The sequence below is a fragment of the Uloborus diversus genome, chromosome 8 (genome assembly GCF_026930045.1).
Source record: "Uloborus diversus isolate 005 chromosome 8, Udiv.v.3.1, whole genome shotgun sequence".
Lineage (NCBI taxonomy): Eukaryota > Metazoa > Arthropoda > Arachnida > Araneae > Uloboridae > Uloborus > Uloborus diversus.
In genome coordinates this window covers 146,439,183-146,463,112 of record NC_072738.1, presented here as the reverse complement: position 1 = coordinate 146,463,112, position 23,930 = coordinate 146,439,183, and the positions used below count along the sequence as shown (strand labels likewise).

At 32.8% G+C, this 23,930-nt stretch overlaps 1 protein-coding gene across 1 annotated transcript in view; it reads right to left on the bottom strand.

The window, feature by feature from the left end:
• Nucleotides 1-23,392, bottom strand: part of LOC129228666 (origin recognition complex subunit 1-like) — a 33,409-nt gene extending 10,017 nt beyond the window's left edge. The window contains exons 1-7 of the mRNA XM_054863349.1: nt 23,363-23,392; nt 20,644-20,884; nt 12,631-13,327; nt 9,859-10,054; nt 8,283-8,368; nt 5,823-5,924; nt 1,480-1,651 (exon numbers count right to left, since the gene is read on the bottom strand). Coding sequence (XP_054719324.1) covers nt 1,480-1,651; nt 5,823-5,924; nt 8,283-8,368; nt 9,859-10,054; nt 12,631-13,327; nt 20,644-20,884; nt 23,363-23,392 — 1,524 coding nt within the window. The remainder of the gene's footprint in view (nt 1-1,479; nt 1,652-5,822; nt 5,925-8,282; nt 8,369-9,858; nt 10,055-12,630; nt 13,328-20,643; nt 20,885-23,362) is intronic.
• Between the last annotated feature and the right edge of the window lie 538 nt (nt 23,393-23,930).

Sequence of the window (23,930 nt, the reverse complement as noted above, 5' to 3'; positions counted from 1 at the left end):
ATAAACATAAGAAATAGTATTTAAAAAATGATGAAATGCAGATTGACTTCGCATTTTTTAAATGTAGTCATATTGTTTTTGAAGTATTTATTAGCTGCTTGAATGTTCAACTGTAGGTTTACATGTTTTTAGTGCCTACATATAAATGTCTAATTACTGGACCCACTTAGTTGTTGTCTTTTACAGCAATATTCAGTACACCATATTGCTGTAAAAGACAACATGACTAACTTTACCAAATTGGGAGATTGAAAAATAAGCTTTTATTTCATGGATCCCTCTTCAGTATATAAATTTATTTGCAAAGCAGATTAGGTTTTTATCAGACATGTGATTTTCAGAACTTTTAATGAATTCAATAATTTTTGAAAAATTAAAGTACTGTATGCAGAGACAAAAAAAAGGGGGGGAGGGGGGGGGGGTTGCTAGATGAATTCAACATGTCTGTTAATTTTGTGCATCCAATTAAAATGATTGGATATACAGTGTACAGACACAAAAATCTATAGATTAACTTGCAAGTGTAGTTAAAAAAAAAAAAAAAAAAAAAAAAAAAAAAACTGTGATTGTTCACACAATTATGCAATTTCAGTATTTTGCATCCTATTTGGGTCACATGTCTCACATATTTTAATTGACTATCCTCAAAAAACATTTTAAAGTTTTAAGTACCAAAATTCATATTAATGAAATTTGAAATTAATATTCTGATTTGAAGTCTCCATTGTATTATGTACAAAATAATTTTGTTTTTAAGTACATTTCTTGAAGTTCTTGAAGTCTAGCTAATGTACCTAGTTTTTGCCATTTTATGCCAATGTTGCCGGTTTGTTTTTTTCCAGTTTCCCACTGTGCCGGCAAAATGCCCAAACCTACTCCTGATTATCCTCGGAATTGGGTGGCACAGGTTGTGGATAATCCGATAAAATATTTAAAATGTAGGGCAAAAAAGATTAAAAATGGCTTGGCGGAAAAAAAATTGTACATAAAACTCAATACAAACTGAAAGTATATGTAGTAGGTATATTAAAAAGAACTGTATTTTACTAAAGCACATAAAAGCAATAAAGAAAAAGTACTTAAGCACAAAGATATTCATTCAACTCTTACTTTATGAAGAGTTTAAGTTTGTGAACTTTCAAATTTTGTAGGTCTACTGAGCAAAATGTTGTCTCGGCAAGCTAAAGAAAAAATAAAAAAGAAAACAAAAGAAAATGCAAGATGTTTTAATTTTTTGCAATTCACAGACATCAACACATAGCTTCCTTGATTCGTAGTTCGAAGCTTATGTTGATACTTACGACTTCAGATTAGTATTTGGGGACCAAAATATTAGCAAAGTTAGGCAAGACTGATCACGATTAAGGGAGAATCATCTGTCCACTTGATATAGGATGGCACTTGCACAATGTGATTTTTTTAGTAAAGAATGATGACAGTTCAAGAAACAGAAAAAAAACACAGGAAAGTGATCTGTACCTTAAATATATGTACATAACATTGATAAGGATCAGTCATCCACATCCCATTGACTTCTACAAATGAAAACACTGGAATTTCTCCAGTTTCTTTCTCTTCCTCAAGATTTCTCACCACTTCATGAACAGTAGCAGTTTTTCCAGTTCCAGGTACACCTGATATGTACATGCACCTAGGAAATGAGATATAAATTAGTAAATAATTTGGTAAGTAGTATGCTAATAACTAGCTTTATCTAAAAACAACAGTTATGGAAAAGTTAAAACTTCATTGTTGCCAACTTTAGGATATGAGCATCAGTAAAACTTTTTTATGCCCACTACTACTTCATTCAAGTAAGTATTTGCTCAAATTTAATTAAGAATGAACAAAATTAAAAATGATATAAAAATATGAGTGAAAAGGGTTAATTAGCTAATATATTTAACATTTAAATTAACTGATATGATCACCAAAATTTTAAGTGAAAAGTAATGAAAAAAAAAATAAAAAAAATCCTGAATTTAAGTAACTTGTAACATTTTCCAACTTTTCCCATTTAATTTCAATCATTTTGCTATTCGAATTGCCATCCAACACCGCTTTAATTAAGTTTTAAAAAAAAGGAATAATCTAGCTTGATTCAACTAGGATGTAAATGGATTGAAATTCCCAAAAGGTTGTGGCAAAATGGAGATCATGCAAGTCCTCCGCTAAGGAACATGAAATACAGCAAAACCTCAATAGTAGCCAACCGGTTAAGTGGTCACTCGGTTTAAGTCGTTGTTTTCCTTTAGTCCCGACAAGGCCACATTCACAGCAATGTAAGATGCTCCTCCTTTAATGGTTACCAAATTTAATTTACCCCAGTTAACTAGTCATTCAAAAAATTTTTTCTAAAAATTTCCTTTTCTTATCAGATCTTAGAAAAAAGCATTGGACTGAGTTGAAATGCATTGTGATAGCCATTTTTCCTTGAAATCTTGCTCCTCACTTCTGGTCACTCAAAGCATACTTCTTGCTGCGACTCTGCCTAGTGCAGAGAATCATACTCCATCGAGCAAGAAAGACAAAAGCTATTCTATCTGGAGAAAGTGTGTCAGTATTTAATATCCGTTCAAGGTACAACATATGCAGAATTTAAAGCTTGAAATATGTTAGAAGAGAGTTATTTAAAAGTAAGCAACAACTTTATCAGTCAACATTGATAGATTGTTTTAATGTACCTTAAGTAGATTAAAATAAGTTGTTATAATCATTAACTTATGTATAAGTAAGTGAAAATAAAACAAGCCAACTATAACGAATTTTTTTTTTTTTTTGCCCTTTTAATTCATTTTTAAGTTTGCACTAATTTATAGACATTGATTACATAAGTTATTGTTTTTCACACTGAATTCTACAGCTATTCATCAGAGTATTTGTGAGGCATCTTTTTTTCTTCCTTATTTTAGCACTAAACATAAGTGGTCAAAATCTTTTGGTCCATTGAGTGACGACTTAGAGAGGTTTTACTGTATAAGAAATGAATAAAATTATGGTACGCATAAAATTAGTAATGTCCATGTGGTAGAATCACACAGCAAACTAAAACAGGAGACTTTTACAGAGGTGGATGGAACTGGATTTTGAAATGTGTAAAAAATTGGGACTGATGTATAATAAAAATCCAATGATTGTGGGTAACAGTTGGCAAGTATGGAACATTCACTGAGTCTCAAAAGGCCTGGAGTGGACATTTATTATTTGAAGATGATCATAAAAACCTCATAATTATTTAATAACAATAAAATGCTTATTCTATACAAGTAGGAAAAAAATAATTAATTAAAAGTGCTGATACAGACAAGCATCTAATTACCAACAATGAAAAATATTTTATTTACTGATAATGAGTCAGCAGCAAATGATAGATTCTTGCTCAACTTATTGCTGGTAGCTCAGGTACTAACTAATTTAAGTCTAGAAATAATGCAAACTAGTTTTAATCATTAGAAGCAAAATATCTTTGTGTGACTTTACTGTAATGCGTCCACACATCTTGATTTCAACGGGAGAGCTGGCGCAATGTGTTACTAAATGTCCCACTTTTAAGTTAAAGTACCACTAAAGCCCTGTTTTTTTGTTAAAGAGCCACCAAATGAGGAAAAAAAGTCAACTAGATCTTTCAATACTTTCATGGGGTATTCGTTGAATTCCCAGTAGCAGAAAATTTGTAGCCAGTCTGCGACACTATTTTCGGTAGTTAAAAATAATCTGCAGCATTATTATTAGTTTTATTTTAAGTTTTCATAAAATACACAAGTCCTATGTGAAGGCCAAGACTTAGACAATTTTCCAACTGGCCAGTGGCCACTAGACCCGAAAAACTTAGTGGCCACCACTGTCGTTGAGTTTTAAAGCAATAAGGGGGGGGGGGACAGCAGCTTTCACTACTTTCATAAAAATAAATAGAGCTTTACACACTATGAAAACCAATTATTCAAGATATATTAATTTTAATATGGAAAATTTGCATTGAAATAGGTTTTTAAATTTTTGAAATTAGTAAATGAGAAGTTTGCAGGAAACTGCATTTTAGACGAAATATTTATCTTATAGCAAAGCCTTCAAATCAATGAGGATCAAACACAACTGTGCAGATAATAATTCGTATTTTTCAAAAAAATATTTTATAAAAAGAAAAAAAAAACATGATTTATTGAACACTTTATGTTATCTTCAATAGTTTGTGTTGAGGTAAACATCCAATTCTGTTTTTGGAAACTTAGGTAAGTAATAGTATCGTTTATTTCCATCTTGCAAATGACCAAACATGGCGTCTACGCTAAAAATTAAGATATAAATTTCTGAATTTGTTGCAAAAAAATATTTTCAAAATAAAAATCCTCACGAGACTAAACCTTAGTTGAAGCTTTAGCACTTTTGCGTCCAAAACAATGAGGATAAGGTGTAATTTTAACATAAAACTTTTCATTCCTCAAGAAAATTATTTTAAAAAATAAAAATAAAAAAATGATTTGCTGTACATTTTAAGTTATTTTCATTTCTTGGCAGAAAAATAAAACATCCAATTCATCTTTGTTTTTGAAAACTTTTGCACTTTTCTACTTCGATTTTGTGAATGACCAAATATGACGACTTTGTTTCTAGCTGAAATGCTGAACCATCCATCGCTCAAAAAGCGATCTCCAAACGATCTTTTCCAAGTTGTATTTCTTTTTTTTTTCTTTCTTTTATTATTATTTTTTTCTTTCTTTCTTTTTGTTCTTCGGTAAAATTATCTGCAGGCGGCCGAAAATCTGCGACGCACGTCTCGCGTCTCGCAGTTTCTGCTACCCGGGTTGAATTCAAACAAATAAAATAACTTGAATTCAAACAAATTAAAACAAAATTCTTGTCTCTTGTTCTTCAAAAACATGACTTTTTGGAGAACAACAGACAAGGATTTTGTTAATGTTAGATAAGAAAATAGTATAAAGATAGTGGAACCTCAACTCCCAGAGAGAAAAAAAGAAAGGAACTTTTATGTTTGGAAGCATTTTGACAAGCAAGCTGTGTTTTGTTGTTCAGGAGCCATGAGTCCAAGATTTTGTTATGCTGCTTGAAAGCTGTCCACCTAATAATAGGACTTGTATATAATATAATATAGTAATGTCAATGTGTGAGTAATGACTAATGTGTAGTAATGTTAAATATATACTAAAAATGTCAGAGTATGCATTTTTTGAGAAGTGCTGCTCATAGAATCTTTAAAATAAAATTTCTGCGATAGAAATAAAAGAACCGCAGAAATGGAAATAGACCATAGAAATAAAGGATAGATATAGGAATGGTAGATCATTGTCTCATTGTATAGATTTCCAAAATAGTCTACAACATTTATTCGTCTAACAAAGCTTTTCCTATTGCCAACATCTAAATTTTGGCTTCTCTCTTTTTTCAAATAACAGAGCAAGGTCACTTTAAATTGTTTGTGTAATAAAGAAAGTCAATCAAGTCTCAATTTAAAATCTCATTCTCACAAAAAAAAGTAAGATAGGTAAGTTTAAGAAGAGTCACACATAGTAAAATGTTATCAGCATGGGCGTATAGGGAGGGAGGGGGCAGCTGATCCCATATACACTCAATACAATGCATTTTATAGAGAAAAACAACACAATGCATAATTACAAAGCTTCAAGAACTGGAGGAGGAGGAATCGACTTCCCTAATCGCCCAAATAAAGGGTCTGCCCCCCCCCCTCTATTTTGAGCTTGTTATCAGAAACAATGTACAGACAAGAACTTGGCTCCTCTATTTGAAAACTACACACAAAATAAAAGATTCACTAGAAATTGACTATGAATGTCAATATATTTTACCCTCCAGTTTGAGCACACAAACATCCTTTAACAAATGTATAAATATCAGAGTATTCTTCTTCCCGACAGGGCAAAGACTTTGGCACAGCAGATACGTGAAGCCTATAAAAGAAAACAATCATATATTTTTTTTAAAAATCTAGTTTTTTATTACGAAATACGAAGAACAAAGCACATTGAATGCCTGATTTTATTGTAGAGAATCATAGCACAATTCAAAGTACATGTCAGCAGAGGAGAATTTCTGAAACTAAGTGTTTTCAATGGTTCCTGAAAACTGCAGTTTTGCCAATGATTTGATTACAATAATTTGGTCCTAATTTAAGTAAACTAACTTTAGGGACAAAATCCAAGAAAGATATTTTGTCACAATTTATTGAACGATTGGAACCGACAATATCAAATCTTTGCGATTTTCACCTATCTACGAGGCAAAAAAAAAAATCCAAATATATCCACTATATGACCGTATTAGGACACTTTCAAAAATTCAGGTTTTTACGGATTTCTCAAGAAACAAAAGACCAATTGCTCTGTAATTTTTAAAAACTCCAGCTGTCATATTCCAATAAAAATTAAGTCTACTATTCATTTAGGTGACCAGCAACAAATTGAGGACACAAAACAAGATTTTTGATCATCTTTCATTGTAAACAGCTGGGAATAAGCTATAATTTTCAGAAATAAGTTAATGAACTACATAGAATTTATTTTTATATTTTCATGAAAGTATCGCTTATAACCACGAAGATATAAACATTTCTTTCAAAAATACAAATTTTTGTTGAAGGTTTTCAGCTTATAAAACGCCGAGTTTTCCATAACACATTACTAAATTTTCAGAATATTTCACAGTATACAAGATAAACATAATAATAAAATTTGAAATTAAAATATTGAAAATTTGATGAAATATGAACGTTTAAAGCAATTATTTTTTTACTGTGCATGTGTGAAAGATAGCAATTTATAATATTCATAATCCAAAGCCCAGATAGATCTTGCAACTCATTAAAAAAAAATCCACCTTGATATCTTCGAAATTAAAAAAAATATCAGTGAGCTAATGAGCCAGATTTCAATATTTCTTGGATAGGTGACGAATGGTAAGGGGTCCTTTGCAAAAAGGCAACACTTTCCTGTTATCGTGCAGAGTGCTCCATGATAAAAATGGATTATTTGCGAACTATCCACCACGATTCGTCACCTATCCAGGAATGATTGAAATTCGGTTCATTAGATCATTGATAATGTTTAAAATTTTTAAGATATTGAGGTAGAATTTTTTAATGAGTTTCAGGATCTATTTGGGCTTTGGATTATGAAGGTTATAAATTGCTATCTTTCGAGCACGTGCAGCGAAAAAATAATTGCTTTAAACGTTCATATTTCATTAAATTTTTAATCTTTAATTTTCAAATTTTATCATTATGTTTCTCTTGTATGCTGTCAAATATTTTGAAAGTTTAGTAACATTTAACGAAAAACCCTGCATGTTATGAGCCAAAAACCTTTAAATAAAATTTGTCTTTTTGAAATAAATCCAATAAACTCTCCGTGGTTATAACAGATACTTTCACGAAATTGTAAAAATAAATTCTAGATAGTTTGTAAACTTGTTTCTGAAATTTATAGCTTATTCAAAGCTATTTACAATGAAGGATGATCAAAAACCTATTTTTGTTTTCCCAATTTGTTTTTGGTCCCCTAAATGAATAGTGAATTCAATTTTTATTGTAAAATGAAAGCTGGAGTATACCTTTTATCTGAAAAATATTACAGAGCAATTGGTCTGTTAATTCTCATAATCTGTAAAAATATGAATTTTTCAAAGTGTCCCAATATTTTTGCTCATATAGTTTATCTATGAATACTGTTAAACTCTGAGTTAATCTTATAAGAGGTAGAAAATGCTTGAAATAGGAATAATTTGCTTAAAACAAATGAAGGATTTTCAAAAGTCACTAAATAACACCATGTACTTCAGAAAACACTATAAAACCATAAACTAATGCATCAGCTAGCCTTTTCTTGTATAATTTTAATTCTAGTAAAAACTAACATAGTGTAAATTTATTACAACAAAAACAAGCTATTTAAAATGTTAGCTGCCATATTTATTCATGATGAAATCCTAGTCCACGAGCACAGTGAAGGAATTCAAATTTTTATTTTGTGCTTGTTAGAGAGTTCAGTGTCTATAACTGTGACTTATGTGACAGCTAAAGCATAAATGCTTTCCATGACCAAAGATTTGTGGACTTAGAACTCATATAATATCAGTATTCCTTTAATCATAAATGATTAGAGAAGTCTGATTTAAAGAGCTCAACAAAATTCAATGATGCATGTTTTGGCTTTTCATAAAATAGCTCGCTTACACAATACCTAGTTCTCTGGTAGCCTTCCTAGTTTTGTTACCTTTTTGCTAATTCAGAGCAGTAAAAAAGATGCACTTACCTCTGACGAGATTCTTCCAGAACATTTTGAGGAGTTTTTAGAGGAGTCTTTCTTTCAGGTATGTTCAAATTTCTGTCTTTTTTCCTCTATTAAATAAGATAACATAGAATTTTACCCATGATGCACAAAATAGTTATCTACATGTCATGACTATATAGTTGCAATAATTAATAAACAAAATAACTACTAAGAAACCATAACTTCCTACTCCTACTCTGAACAGGTAAAAAATTAAACTTACATTTTCCAATTAAAAATTTTTGTTTTTAACTTGTATAAAGTAAAACATTAAGCAGAAACATTCAACAATGAAACCTTTACCTTTAAAAACTGCCTGGAGAAGGAAAAGGTTCCGCTAAGATCATGCTAGCAGTTAGACTTTTCTTTCAACTAGTACGCAGCAACAAGCTGAATACTTAATTTTAGTTATCAGAAACCACACACACACACAAAATCAATGTCACAAGCAGGAAATAGCAATAACATCTGTAGACTATGTGTGTTGAGGATACTATGCAGTCCTTTTTTTTTAAATGCAAAACATGTGAACTGATGAATGAAAAAACATGCAACAAAAGCATTTTTGTTTTGTGTATTGAAAGAGAAAGGGAGAGAACATAGTTAACATTTTAAGACACCAATAATGCCCAATATTAAAATTAACTAAAACTTTTAGAACAAATGGGATTATGACATTTTTGGAAAACATGGTAACATGTGAAAACAAGATTCCCCCCCCTTTTTTTTGGTTAAAAAAAAAAAAAAAAACTGACCAACATGTTAGCCAGACAATCACTACTTGGTACAATTTGCATTGCAAAATATAATGCTATTGCTATCATGTCTGTACTAAGGACAATACTATAAAATAAGTTTGTTGAAATTCCATTTAAAATATCAAATTGCTATCTCATTTCCTTCAGTAAATCCAACTTATCATCATACACAATATCATATAATATTACCAAAATATACAGGCTCAAAACAGAATTATATATTTAGCATCCAATTCAAGCAGAAAAAAAAAATTAAAAAATAATTAAATTTCTAACGGTTTTATTTCGTAAAATCAGTGATTTCTAAAACTGATTTTAGAATTTAAAATAAAAAATTTTTAATAAAATTTGATACAGTATTGATTGGGGTAAGTGGGTCACCCTCCTAAAACTGAAATATGGATAAAGTTTTCACACTTTTTTGCACTGATCAGGTTAAATTTCATCACAGTGATTGGTTTTGCACATATTTGGGTTTTGTGGAATTTTTTTCTAGGTCATAGTACTTAAGTAAAAAAAAAAAATCTAAAAACATTTTTTTTTTGCGAGTTCAAGCAACATTTTTCAAAGAAAAATTCCAGGTTAGTTTTTATTATTTTTATGATAATTAATTTTTCATGTATAGTTTAACTTAAAGTTCACAGCAACAAGAGTTTTTGTATAAAATATTATTAATAAGTGTTTAAGAAGAGGGGTTCCACTTTTGCTATAAGGGCTAAGTAGGTCCCCTTATAATCAAAAACGAACTATTCGCAAAGGGGCTTACCCCAACCAACCCTATAAGTTAAAAATATATTTACAACAGAAGAAGGCCTCTTGACACTTTGTCTTGATCTGGACTTTTTCTTATCTAGTGGCACAGAGTCGGTGATTGAATCATCTGATGAGGAAGAGTCGATCGAGTGAAAATCACTCTCATCACTATCTGAATCATTTAATGATAGTAGTTTTGAAAACTTATCACTAAGTTTTGGGCTTGCAAAAGCACTATATTCCCTGAAACAAAAATAAATGGAATCAAATGTTTTGCTATTGATTTCAAAAAAACATGGACAACATTAATTATTAAACCATTCAAAAACCAAACACATAAACTACTCCTAGGATTATTTTATTTAACTTTTTCTTTTCTGGCAGAGCTTAAACTTAATGAAAGGAGTCAAATAAAAGTCTATACACAAAGGGCTCCTGATAAGAACAGGTGCTGTTTAAAGTTTAGTACCAAATGCTCCATGTTGTCAAGTTATAAACATTTCCTTGTTAAATGTGATTTTTGTACCTCAAAGAATAATGCTAAGATATTCAAACAAAGGCTGGTGACAACAACTGACCGGTCATGATAGGAAAAGGTGCTAATCAGCTTTTGGAGCCAATTATTTAATCGGTTATTTTCCTGTTAAGGGCATGGGACAAGAAGTAGTAGGGGAATGTGGGGTAAAGTGAAATGGTGAAGTTTTTACTATTTAGTGCCTGATATCTGGTGATAATTTAACTACATAGAGACACGTGTAGTCTATTTCAGTCAGGAAAACATTATTTGTAAAGATCAAGCATATGACAATAAAAGCAATTTTCTAAATTTGATATTCATGTTGCGAAATTGTTTTGCATGTCAAAAATTAGTTCTGAAAACATAAAATAATTATGTTCTTGTTATTAACATTTTAAATATTAATTGAGAGCCATTAATATTGGTGAAGTATTTATCTATTTCATATTAGGCTTATTCTTACTTTGAATGTTTTTTACAATAACTCAAGTGCATTGTGGGGGCAATGTGTTATAGTTTGTTTGATTTACTTATTCAATCATTTATTAAATTACTGACGCATTTATTTATCAATCAATTCATTTACATTTCTTCATTTAATAATTCATTTATTCATTCACTAATTTTCCTTTTTATTAACTATCTTATTTACTTTTTTTTTCTAATACATTAATTATTTTACTTAATAATTTATTGTTTCATTATCCATTCATTCTTTTATTAACACATTCATATGATCAAAAATATTTTCAATAATCAAATAGAAAACATTTTATTACAAAAATGATCTGTTTTACAATTTGACCCATGACAAAAAAAAAAAAAAAAAAGGAAATTTTTTTTACTTTCTTGAAGGTACAAATTTATAGTCAAAAATATAAAATAGTATTTTAATGCATGTTTTATTGTAAACTCATTGTTCCTTTTTTATGTACATTAATTTTCAAAACAAATTTCAGATTTGTTCATTTTGAAAAAGTCAAGTTAAGCACTTAATTTTGCCCCAAGTTCCATAACAAGAATTCAAATGAAAACTGCTAAAGAATCTAAAAAGCACCAATTTCGATTATTTTTAGGTGCCAACCACTTCAAGGGAGTGCCCAACAATGAAACTTCTCTCATCAGAGCTGCAAACTTAGAGATAGAATGTCTCCTAGCATTTTGAAGTCTACAACTCGTTTAATCCAAAATCAGCCCGACACTGGTTTCTTTTGGGTAGTGCTACTGGTCGAACCCCAGTCAGTTGATCACACAATAGCTAACGACGTCAGCGGTTATTCCAACCACTGCTGTTCCCCAACCCATGCTTCATCTAACACTTTCAGTTGATATGTGGTTTTGCCTCGCACAAAAAAATAACGCACAGGTGAAAAATACTTATTATTTGTCAAAAATTTCATGTGGTTAAATCAACCAGCTTAAATTGCAGTCCAAAGTGGATCTAAATGTGAAGTTATTAGAACGACTTCGGAAACAACCAGTTAACCAGTAGCTCAATAAGAATGCTCTGGTTAGTCATCACTCCACAAGTAGCACTATGTGAACATAACTTGTGTTCCTGGTCATGATTGAAAAATTAATAGTTCCAGGGCTAAAGGAGTTCTCTTACATCCAAGGCTTAACTTGTGTGAGAGCTCAAATACTGTACTGTTACGTGAAATACACCGCCAGCTCAATCAATTCCAGCCGAGGACTGCAGTTTCGTCCTTATTAGCACTCATCAGCCCGAAGGTGGTATTTCACGTATTTCTGCCTTAGCCCTGGCTATAGTGCAGTAACTTACTGAAATTACTGTAGTTGTTGTTGATGTCATATCCATAGTTAATAAACACTAAGGAAAGATTAGCGACATTGCCTTCTATACAATTTTAAGTAAAATTTAACAAATCAGAGAAAGTTAGAATATTCGGGTATAAAAATAAGTACTGAAGACTAGATTTCTCACATATTTTTTGCTAAAAATCAAGCAATGTTCGGTGAAAAAATAATAAAGTGACTACACAGAAATTAGAGTCCTCTTTTTGCTTATTCCATTCACTTACAGACGCAGCATATATCGTCGCCTCAGAGCAACACTAAGACATCTAATCCCAGGAATAACACTAAGATATCCTACTGTTGCTCTGAGACAACGATATGGAGAAGGCAAAATTTTTCATAAGCACTGCAATTTAAATTAAATTCAAATTTATTTATTTATTATTTTTTAAAGCAACTTCAAATTTACTTGATATCTCAGAGAACAAACAAAAAATTATACTTATAAAAAAAAAGGCAATTAAAATAATAACTCATTTCTTACCTTTTCTCTTCATAATAGTTGATAGATTTCACTTTTCTACCAGATCGTGTGACACTATATTCCCTATCGGAAAAAGCATCATCAAAATCATTCATTGAAGGTTTAAATAACTTTTTAGGAGAGGGGCCTGGTGACTTTTCTTCTTTCTTTTTTTTATTTGGTGTACATAATTTGCTAGAAGGCTTTTCAACTGTTTTTAATTCTTTTTTCGGCGTACATAACTTACTGGAACACGTGCCATTAGGTTTCCTCTCCTTCTTTGGTGTATATAATTTACCAGATTCCTCTACAGGTTCTACACAGTCTTTACTATATGATATTGTTTTTCTCCTTGATCTTGCTTGCCTTTTACTCAATGGTGTTTCTAATTTTTCCCTCTTAGAGTTTGGAGTAGAAATAATACCATTTATTTTCGGCAGTCTACTTGGTGTATTAAAACAGTTGTTTATAGCATGGTCCCTACAAAGTTTCTCCGTATGATTCTGTTCATTAAGATGAGAATTCAAAGAAATGCCATTCCGGAATTTGGCAGTTATAGCTTCCACAGATTCAGTTTTTGAACCAGCAATTAGTATTCTTGCACCATTATGTTGGTTTTCAAGAACTCTTTTGTCTAATCTCCTAATTAAGACTTTAGGATGCATTGGTGTACCCGATGGAGTAGCACAGTATAGCTCTTTTTCTTTCATAGGTGTACCTAAAGAAATATAAGCAAATATTTTTGTTTAAAAAAAAACATGTTTAAAATTTTGCTTAAAATGTATGTTGCTTCTTACCATTTTTAGATTATCCTACATAAAAAGTTTGTCAGTGTAGTTACTCAACGCAACATTAGTGTCAATGTTTGCGCTCAACTATCCATAACCTGGGTCCGAGGGACCCATCTATGAAACAGATTTGGGTCCTTTGGTGCAGAAAATGAGTCCCATAAATTTTAAACAGAAAATCTTACTGTATAAATGAATAATATAAAAGTATTATACTTGGGGGAAAAACTAAATTGGTTATTTTTGCCCCCTTTTTTGTGATTATCATTGTAAAATTATTTTCAAATAATACCTTCAAGACTTAGTTATTTGAGAAACTATTTGGTCAGTTACACTGAGATTATAACACTCAAAATTTACTTTTATATAAGTTGGATTCTACCATGAAATACCAAACGAGTGCCTCTGATTGATCAAGCAGAAAGCACTCCTTTGTTTTCCTAGAATTTTTTCTAGGTGAAAATACCCCCCCCCCCCCCCCCCCCCCCCATGAATGATCAACTATCATTAGCAATTACGTAGAAATAGAAGAAAAAAATTGCAAGTGAATGCACCCAACGCAAAAATTGCGATCGCAAAATGAACCACTCTCACATGAGTGTTTTTCGTCTTAAATTAGTATAGGGTTGGTTGGGGTATATGGGACCCCTTCTGAGCATGGTTCGTTTTTGAAATGTTATATAAAACTTTTGAAACAAAAAAAAATTAAACTTATTGTCTTACTTTATTTCAGACATCATTAATAAACAAAAGTTTATTATTATTTTCTAAAATAATGCTTCAACTATTCTTAATAATTATATATTTTTTAAAATCGGATGCATGTCCCACTTACCCCACAGTAAGGAGTAAGTGGGTCACCCCTTTTTTTATTTGAATTCAAATGAAGCATATCTAAAAAGGGAGTAAGAAGGTCTTACATGATAAAGTATGTAAATTTTTAGTGTGAATTATTTATATGTAAATGCATCCATTTGTAATATATTTACTTTCTTTTAAATCTGTATCACGGAAAATTTTAAAACAAAAAACAAAACAATTTCATTTGTAAAATTTATTAAAAGCCCATAGGTACATATTTTACTTTTACATATAAAGGTGTGTTTAATGGACGTAATACAGTTGAGTAAGATCAATTTTGGTAAATTAGCCAAAACTATAAGTTGAAAAGGAAATTGGAAATACTAAATGACTGCGTCTATGTAAAGTTGGCTAAGGAAGAACCACTATTACTCCAACATCATCTACACCATGCCAATAAAAAGTGTCACTATTTCTATTCATTCTTGAAAAATGTAAATTCAACAGTATTTTTAAATTTGTATCATCAACTTCTAACATTAGCTCTACTTTATAGTTTATTTTGATGTAAACTTAACAAACACATAATCACTAGCTTTAGCAGTTTTTGTAGCTGAACTATCAATTCCTACTAGGTCATCATAGTCGTCCTGTATTTCACTAATACAAACATTTAAACAGAGTTGCTTTTGATTTTGAAGCAAAAAATTTACGGGGTAAGTTCTCTTAAACACTTATTAATAATATTTTATGCAAAAATTCTTGTTGCTGTATGATGTCCAAGTAGGAATTTAATTTAAGTTAAACTACATGTGAAAAAATAATTATGACTAAGTGCTATGATCAAAAAAAAAAAAAAAAAAAATCCACAAAGCCCAAATATATGCAAAACCAATCACTGTGATGAAATTTAACATGATCAGTGCAAAAAAAAAATGAAAACTTTATCCATATTTCAGTTTCAGGGGGGTGACCCACTTACCCCAACTAACCCTATTTGACTTTATTTTGAATCTTTTCAAAATATCTGTTTTGGCTTTCATGCTATTTTCAAATTGGTGCGATCGATTAATACCTGACTTTTGCAAGTACAAACAAAAATAGCCCATCAGAAACTGATGAACTACTAGAAAAAGAACAAGGTTAAAGTGCTTTTGTATAAAATTCAAGTATTCATAAGCAATTTAACAAAAAAAATGTGTGAAGTTCAAAACTTTGTGTTTAGTGCGATCAGGAAAATGTTCGCCATTTTTGTTTCTCCCATCCTTTTATTGAGGATGCAAAATAATGATTTTCAAAAGTAATTCTGGTTACATGAATGCAAAATAAATATGCTTTTACTGTATAGTTGCCTTGTATTGATTCTGAAGATAGCAATTGAAACCACTATTACTTTTAGCATTTATTGCTGTTTTCAAGAATCTCCATAAGATAAAAGCTGAGAGGCAGCTAATTCTTAGAATACAGTACAATGGGATACTTATGAACCTGAGATATTTTGCCCCCTGAACTCTGCCCAGGATGTCACTGTAAATTCCAGTCTTATACTAAAACTCAATTGACTGGTCAACAATAGAGGTGTTTGAGAACAGCTGATAAAGAGATAGGGTCGTTTTAATTCCTTTCTGTTGAATTCTCCTGGTCATTGAAGCTTAAAAGCAATTACTAAATAGATCTTCAGCATTTTCCCCAATTTTTTTTCTGGTTCTTCTTTTTTGGGTTTTCTGTCTCCAAAGTTGCCTCCCTTTTGTGCGAATTTGCAAAAAAAAAAAAAAAATGTTGGCCTTTAAAAAGGTAGACCAACGGATGTGGAATGGTAAGTTCGGGAGAAATGAAGCAATGGAAACTGAATTTCAATTTAAATAACATTTTATTCAAAACATGTGTAAAATGTAAATAGGCAAAAACAATCAAACATTTATAAAAAAGCACATCCCCTATTAACAATTCAAATATAATAACCCCCCCCCCCCCCCCCAACAAACAAATATCACAGAGAAATATCACAAGATTCAATTACTTAAAAAACTATCAACAGTTCTAAAACGTTCCTAATATTTTTAAAAATTTTACCCTACGCCATGCCACAACGATGGTAGCTGTCCAGAAAACTATTTTAAATAATCATACCACTGGAAGTCCATACTTTAAACTTGGCACACATAACATCGAAGGCAACATCCATCTGTCGGATGTTCAGACGAGTTGAAAATGTCCACTCGTGGACGGCAGACCAAAATCCATGGTCAATCAATCCCAGGCACACCCATGCCACAGAAACAGCAGCACAGGAAATTATTTGCCCAGCTTCAAGCAAAATAAGAACCTTCCACTAGCAGAGGCTACCTCACCATATAGTGGATTCAATCCAGTCCGACTGGCTCCGTAATAGAGTATATGAGACGAACCTTCCGGCTCTGTTAGGCCTAATACTTAAAAAAACATCAACTCTTCAAATTTATATTCCTTAAAAAAAACACCTTTGTTACTTGTAGGGCACTGTCTTAGAACATCCTGCACTGTTAGCAGGCTATTGAATCTTGTTACTACATATCTGAAAACCTCCACGTCCTCTGCGTGGATAAATCAATCTTATTGAGCACACACGCTCAAATCAAAACACACCGTCTGCAGAACGGAAGCAAATTATAAGAGATCGATTGATTGATTGACTTTCTATTTAAACCATCTCTGTTACCGCGACGCAATGACGTGACATCATCAAAATTTACATCTCTTGCATCTGAAAGCAACTCACAGTTAATCCTTTAACTGTTGCTATTTCTTAAATTTACTTTCTTGACTGCTACCAGCAGAAAGATCCTCAACTCTTGAGGCCTGACGTCACGTCCGCCAATGGGCGAAACACGTGATTGACTTGTTGGGTGTTTAGTCACTTGGGGATTTCTCACGCTCAGGGTTTTAAGGGGGGGTAAGTGGCAAAATTAAAAATTTGGAGATAACCAGTACACATGGTAGGTGAACATCTCCTCTGTCTTGGGGCAAGAGATGGTACTAGTAGCCCTGGTAGTTGCTGCTATACAGGGTGCGGCAAAAAATGGCAACTTTATTTTTTTGTATCATTTTATCAAAAACATTTTTTTAACAAATGTAACAATTAATAACAATAGCATGGACCTATGGTCATAACATATTCAGCCTGTTTCAAAGTGGCCTCCTCCGGCGGCGATACACAGGTCCAGACGTGACCTGAAATTTTCAGCGATGGGCCACAGGTCCTCCGGCAACAATCGAGCCCATTCCCGGCGCAAGGATTGCTTTTCAACGCCTCCAAATTTTTGTGGGGCTTAGCACAGACCTTAGCCTCTAAAATTGACCACACGCTGTAATCCATTGAACTGAGGTCCGGCGAGTAGGGCGGCCATTCCGCCGAGGAGATTAAATCTGGAAAATGGGTCCTGCACCAGTCTTGCGTCATTTTGCCTTGTGAGCAGGCGCCGAGTCCTGTTAAAACGTCCAATTTGCATTGCCGAAGTGCTGCTGAGCCCAGGGAAGCACAACAGCCTCAAGAATGTCGCGGCGCTAGACTTCTTGGTTAATTTTCACCCCTTGATCCACAAGAACGAGTGGGGTCTTACCGCAGGCGCAGATCCCGCCCCAAACCATCACCAAAGCGGGATTTTGACGATGCTCAACGACTGCTGAGGTACTTGGAGCTTCTACGGACCATATTCGGTCGTTTTGGTGGTTGTGCGCTTGCTCGACGGTGAACAGTTTCTCGTCTGTGAAAAGGATACGCTCCCATCATTGAGCAGCGGCCCGACGCTTGAGTTGGCGGCATCTTTGCAGTCGTACGCGTTTGTTGTCGTCGGTTAGAAGCTGAACTTTCTGAAGCTTGTAGGCCTTGAGGTTGAGCTCCTCTTTCGCCATTCGGCGGACTGACCGATCGCTTATGCCGGTCTCACGAGCGATTTTTCTCATGGAGACCCTCGGATTTTGTTGAACTCTCTTCTTGATGATTTAGCGGTTAGCAGACGTGTTGACAGTCCGCTTTCTGCCACTTCCTGGACGGCGGCCATCGTTGCCAAGCTCCTTGTATTGTTTAATTGCTTTAGACACTACGTCCTTTCCAACACCGAGCAAACGCACAATTTCACATTGACGGTTTTCTTGTCGAAACAGCGCCAAAATTGCAACACGTTTGTTTGACATTTTGCATAGAAAAGCATGTCAATTAATCGATGGAAACATGGCAAATGACTGGCACAGAAAAATAATGAGAATTTAATAGTAAAAGAATCATGTAGCTGCATTTAAACATGTCCGCGTAAAGACTGATACAAAAAGGTTGCCATTTTTTGCCGCACCCTGTACAGCATGATTTAGAAAAAAATTTCAATGAAAGCCTACCTAGGAGCTAATCTTTAAACGTGTTTCACTCAAAACTTGAAAATGTCCCCTTTCATCTCTTTGCTTCTCATATATATTTGCATATAAGTTAACAACTCCAGTTTTCAGAGAAAAATTGAGCAAATAACTGAAATCTGCATATGTAATTAACTAGGGATGGATGCGGAATACCATTGGGAACGGCGGAGAGGGGGGGGGGGGGGGAGAGGCATGGACTGAAGTATATAGGGTTTTGGATATGAAATTTTTTTTGACTGTTAGGGCACATTCATGAACTATTTGAACACAATGTGAATCAATAAAATTGTGGGGATGGGGATCCCCTTGTAATCTGCCCCCAATATCAACACATTCCCCCCCACTCACTTTGAAAAATGAAATTCCCCGACTTTTCCAGTTTTTCTAGACAAAATTCCATGAAATTTCAGCATCGATTATTAAATTTGTAGCCTTCTAAAAAGGTTGTTTACCTTTGAAACATCAGCAAAAAAAAAAAAAAAAAACAACCTATTAAGTATTTTAATACTATAACTTTAATATTCATTTTTTAATAGTTTCTTTTTGCCGATACAGTAAGTACAGTCGGATCCTGCTACAAAGCGATCTGACTTGCGCGAAATGGCTATAAAGCGAGTTTTTCATGAGTAATGAATTTTTTATTGCTGACGCAAATTACTCGCTTGCAACATGAAATTTTTTGGAAAGGAGTGGCAAAGCATTAGAATAGGCTTCATTGACACTAAATATTGGTTTAGTGAATGGACTTTCATCCCTTTAGCATCACTGACAGCGGAAGTTCACACACTGTATTAGTCCAAACAACGCTTTGCTTTAGTTTATACAAATTACCGCTCTGATTCTTAACGGGTTTTTCCCTTCTTATGAACGTTGATAAAACAGAATGGTTCCCAAACAAGGACTTCCATCTAAAGTTAGCAAAAGTGGAAAGAAAAACAGAAAGTTTCTGACAATGCAAGGAAAGGTAAAGATTATCGATGCTTGAAGAATTATAAAGTGCCTTGAAGGTAACACAAGAGTTATGTATGAGCTAATCTTCTATACGTAGGGTATGAGTTAAATCTTCGATATGTACGGTATGAATTAATCTTCAACACGTACGGTATGAGTTAATCTTCGATACGTACAATTAAAGTTCAAGAAAAGGAAATCTGCAAAAGTTCAGAACTTAGTTTTAATAACGAAGAGTAATGTCTGAGCAAAATACAAACAACATGAAAATGGAAGCCAGGCCAGAAATAGTGGTGTTCCCACACTGCATAAGCTTCATAATTTTTAAAATTAAAATTAAAATTACGATATCTACTGTTCAGTGCTATTATAATGCAGTAATGTTCTTTCTGTAAGTACCCTACTGTTTAAGTACATGTATCTTATTGATCATTGATTTTGTGCTTCATAAAAGACTAATCATGTTAAATAGTAACGCTTTTTCTAAAATACAGTAAAAAGTCAGATCTTTATAAAACATACGGTAATATATAGTTAAGAAATGGTTTGAAACAATTTGAGGGGTGTTAACACATGTCTGAAATAATTGGATATGCTTATAAAAACATTCTAAACATACGTTGTTCCACAACGCGAAATTCCGACTTGCGCGAGGGGTCTTGGAACGCATCTCTCGAGTAAGTCGGGATCCGACTGTACTTAGGTAAATAATCATTTCACATATGAAAATATACATTCATTCTGGTTTCAACACAGTGGCTTAAGAATATAATAACTTATTTGCTGCAACAGTTTATTATGCAAAAGTTAATTCTTTTCCAGGTCTACTTTAGCGACCCCCCCTCCAGGTTTTTGACAAAACCAATGATTTTCCCTGACTTTTTTGATCAAAATAATTCGCTGACATTCCAAGTTCTCCCTTACTAGTGGGAACATTTATCAACCTTCTTTGAACGGAAAACTCAGAAGCATTTTAGCATGTTAGTTGGAGATCAATCCTTAATTTAATTATTATTTCTGGCATGTAAACACCCAAAAGTAGTCATAGATCTACAGGGCGAAACATTAGCAGCAAAATTTTCAAATAATAGGAGATAGAACTTACTATCCACTGATTTCCATCCATTTACTGGCTTAACTTTTTCAATAATAGGCCTTGACTCTTTTACATTTCTAGATTCAGAATATACATTTTCGGGTTCACTAATGCAGCCTGCTTCTAAATTCATCAGAGGAATAACTTTTTTGCCTGCAAACTTATATCGACAGTAGAAAGTAGGAACATCGCTGTTCTCAAACTTAGGAGTCAACAGTTCAAAATTTGTATCAGCAGGCAAAAAGAGAACCTGAAAAACAATTAGTAATGCTTAAAATGTGCAATGGAAAGTTTTTATTTGAATTTAAAGTCAGAAAATAAAAGATGCACAACATTTTTATAATTCTGTAGCAATAAATAAAATAAACAGCTAGACATAAAAGTGTTCAAAAGTTATCAGCGTAAAATTTGAGTGTATATAAAGAGTAAATTTCTTAAAAAGTACAGTAAAAGTTATATACTGAACAAATTAAATTTAAAAAAAAAATGTTTGTTTCAGTTACAAGAAATGCTTTTATCCATACTAGAGCATGGTGATACACTGTAATACTGTCGTAGATACATCTTAAATATCACAGAAATGAAACTAAAACTTAAAATTCCTCAGAGAACTTGTTTAAAACAACCAGTCACTGATACTGGAACCAACAATTTATGACAAACTTTTGAACATACATTAGCATCTATGAAATTTCAGATTCATTAGGAATTTCTGTAAGTATTAGGCATTAACAGGAATTTGAAAGGTAATGATAGTGAAAATGCAACTCCAAGCATGTTTGCATTTCATGGATAATTTGGAACATGATTGAAACTGCCATTACTGTTCAAAACTGCATAATAGAGCAAAGCTTCTTTCAGTATGGAGTTTTTTAGCCATGGTTTTAGTCCATCAGTACCAGAATCAAAAAATAAAATCTCGCCAATGTGCAGTTTGGTGTCTTATTTTTAATTTGCAAATTTACTCATAAATATTACATATTTTAGATTAGATTCACATGAGAAAGATCATGTAAAACAATGAAAGAAATCATTGTTTTATACAGACTGTATATATTGACCAGAAGCCTAGAGGTGCAGATTAGAGGTCGCCAATTGGCGACCAAAAATTTTCAATGGCTACCAAAGATTTCAGCGCCGATCGCCACCGGTGTGACCAAAGGGGAAAAAAAATCCCCCCCCCACCAAGTTGAAGTTATCGATTGCACTGTGCTTTCGGATCCAGTTTTTCATGCTGTGGTAGTAACTCGTCTATACGCGACATCACTTACTGACCTTCAAGAAAAGTTGAAATGTTGCCCCTCTCCTTGCTGATTCGTTGACCACTTCCCGTTTGCTACACCTACACTGCGTTCGGGGCTTAGAGCATTGTTCGGGAAGGGGAGGGGGGGGTGTGAAAACTGACACCCCCCCCCCCCCCCCCCCGCGGTCCAGCAGACATGATCCCCGAACCCAATCAAGGTCAACACCGCAGCATCTGCAGTGCCTGAGGAGGGGAAACGTAAATACGGCGGCGTAGCTAATTCTGATGACTTTTTAAAAGGTTGAAAAATGACGAGTAGAGGTAGCTCAAAGAGAAATAAAATTGGATATATCTTCCAAGACTTTATTTCAGTTCTTCAAAACGAAGACAACCAGCAGCAAGTAAGTTCATTTTTCATTATTATAGAAATTTTTTTTTTTATTTTTTTGGAAAGATTACTGTAACGTGTGTGACAAACTAATCATGGCACCAAATACATTATTTTTTTTGCTGTATAATACGCTATTGATTTAAAAATCAATTTTTTAGAAGTACCAAATTACTTTAAAGTGGCCGACTTACACCGGCGTCATGAAACTTTTCACGACTTGCTTCGCGAAAATCTGCTTCCCTTGTTCCTTTTACATCTTGCGAATATTTTAATATAATATATTTTTTTCAATCTGAAAATATTTTGACAGATGCAGCATTAAATTAGCTTATTTAAATGTTTAATTTTCATGACTTTTTATTTAGGGAGCCATATTAAATTTGAAATCATACTTCGTGCGAAAAATTGCACTTCGTGATTAAGATTTCAATCCTTTTACACCTTGTAAATCTTAAAAATATTTTTTAAAATCGGAAGTTTATTTTGTGCAGGCTAAATTTAATTAGCTTATTTCGTGTTTGATTTTAATGAATGGATTTATTGTTGGATCCATGCTTCCTTTGTAATCGTATTTCGCGGGGAACTGCACCTCGTGGTTGAGTTTTCAATAGTTTTTGCATCTTGTTCATTTCTTAATATTTTTGACAAATGAAAGTTATTTTGACGTATACTACCTTAGATTAGCTTGGTCTATGTTCCATTTTAATAAAAGTATTAATTTTTGAAGCCACGCTTCCTTTGTAATCGTACTTTGCGGGGAATTGCACATCGTGTTTGAGTTTTCAATCCCTTTGGATCTTGTACAGATTTTAATATTTTTGATAATCGGAAGTTATTTTGGCACAGGCTGCCTTAAATTTAGCTTATTTTTATGTTTATTTTAAAGACTTGATTTAATTTTGGAATCGTGCTTTCTTTGTAATGGTACTTCGCGGATAACTATAACCACGTGGTTGAGTTTTAAATCCATTTGCATCTTATACATATCTTAATATTTTTGACAGACGAAAGTTATTTAGACGAATGCAACCTTATATTAGTTTTATTTTTGAAGCCATGCTTCCTTTGTAACTGCACTTCGCGGGGAGCTGCACCTCGTGGTTGAATTTTAAATCTTTTTGCATCTTGTACAATTGTCTTCATATTTTTGATAAGCAAAAGTTATTTTGATGTGTGCTACCTTAGATTAGCTTGTTTCATGTTCCATTTTAATAAAAGAATTTATTTTTGGAGCCATGCTAACTAGGGAATCGCACTTTGAGGATAATTGCATCTTGTGCTTTAGATTTCCTTTTGCATCTTGTACCAACATATTTTAATTTTTTTTGACAGTCGGAAGTCGTCAGCTTATTTTAAGTTTTATTTTAATAAATAATAAATGCAATTATTTTCGAGAAACGTGCCGACATTGCACACTAGTTTTGCTAATCTTTTTGCATTTTTTAAATACTTCAGAAGTTTTGATAATTGAAAGTTATATTTTAATAACTAAAAAGTAATAAATCCTGTTCATATATTTATTTTTACAAGCTTTATTTTAATCAATTTAATTTTATCCTAAAATAAATGGCTACCGAAAATTTCAACTGGCTACCAAAGTTTTTGGTGTTGGTCGCCACTGGCTACCAAAAGAAAAATACCAGTCTACACCTCTACAGAAGC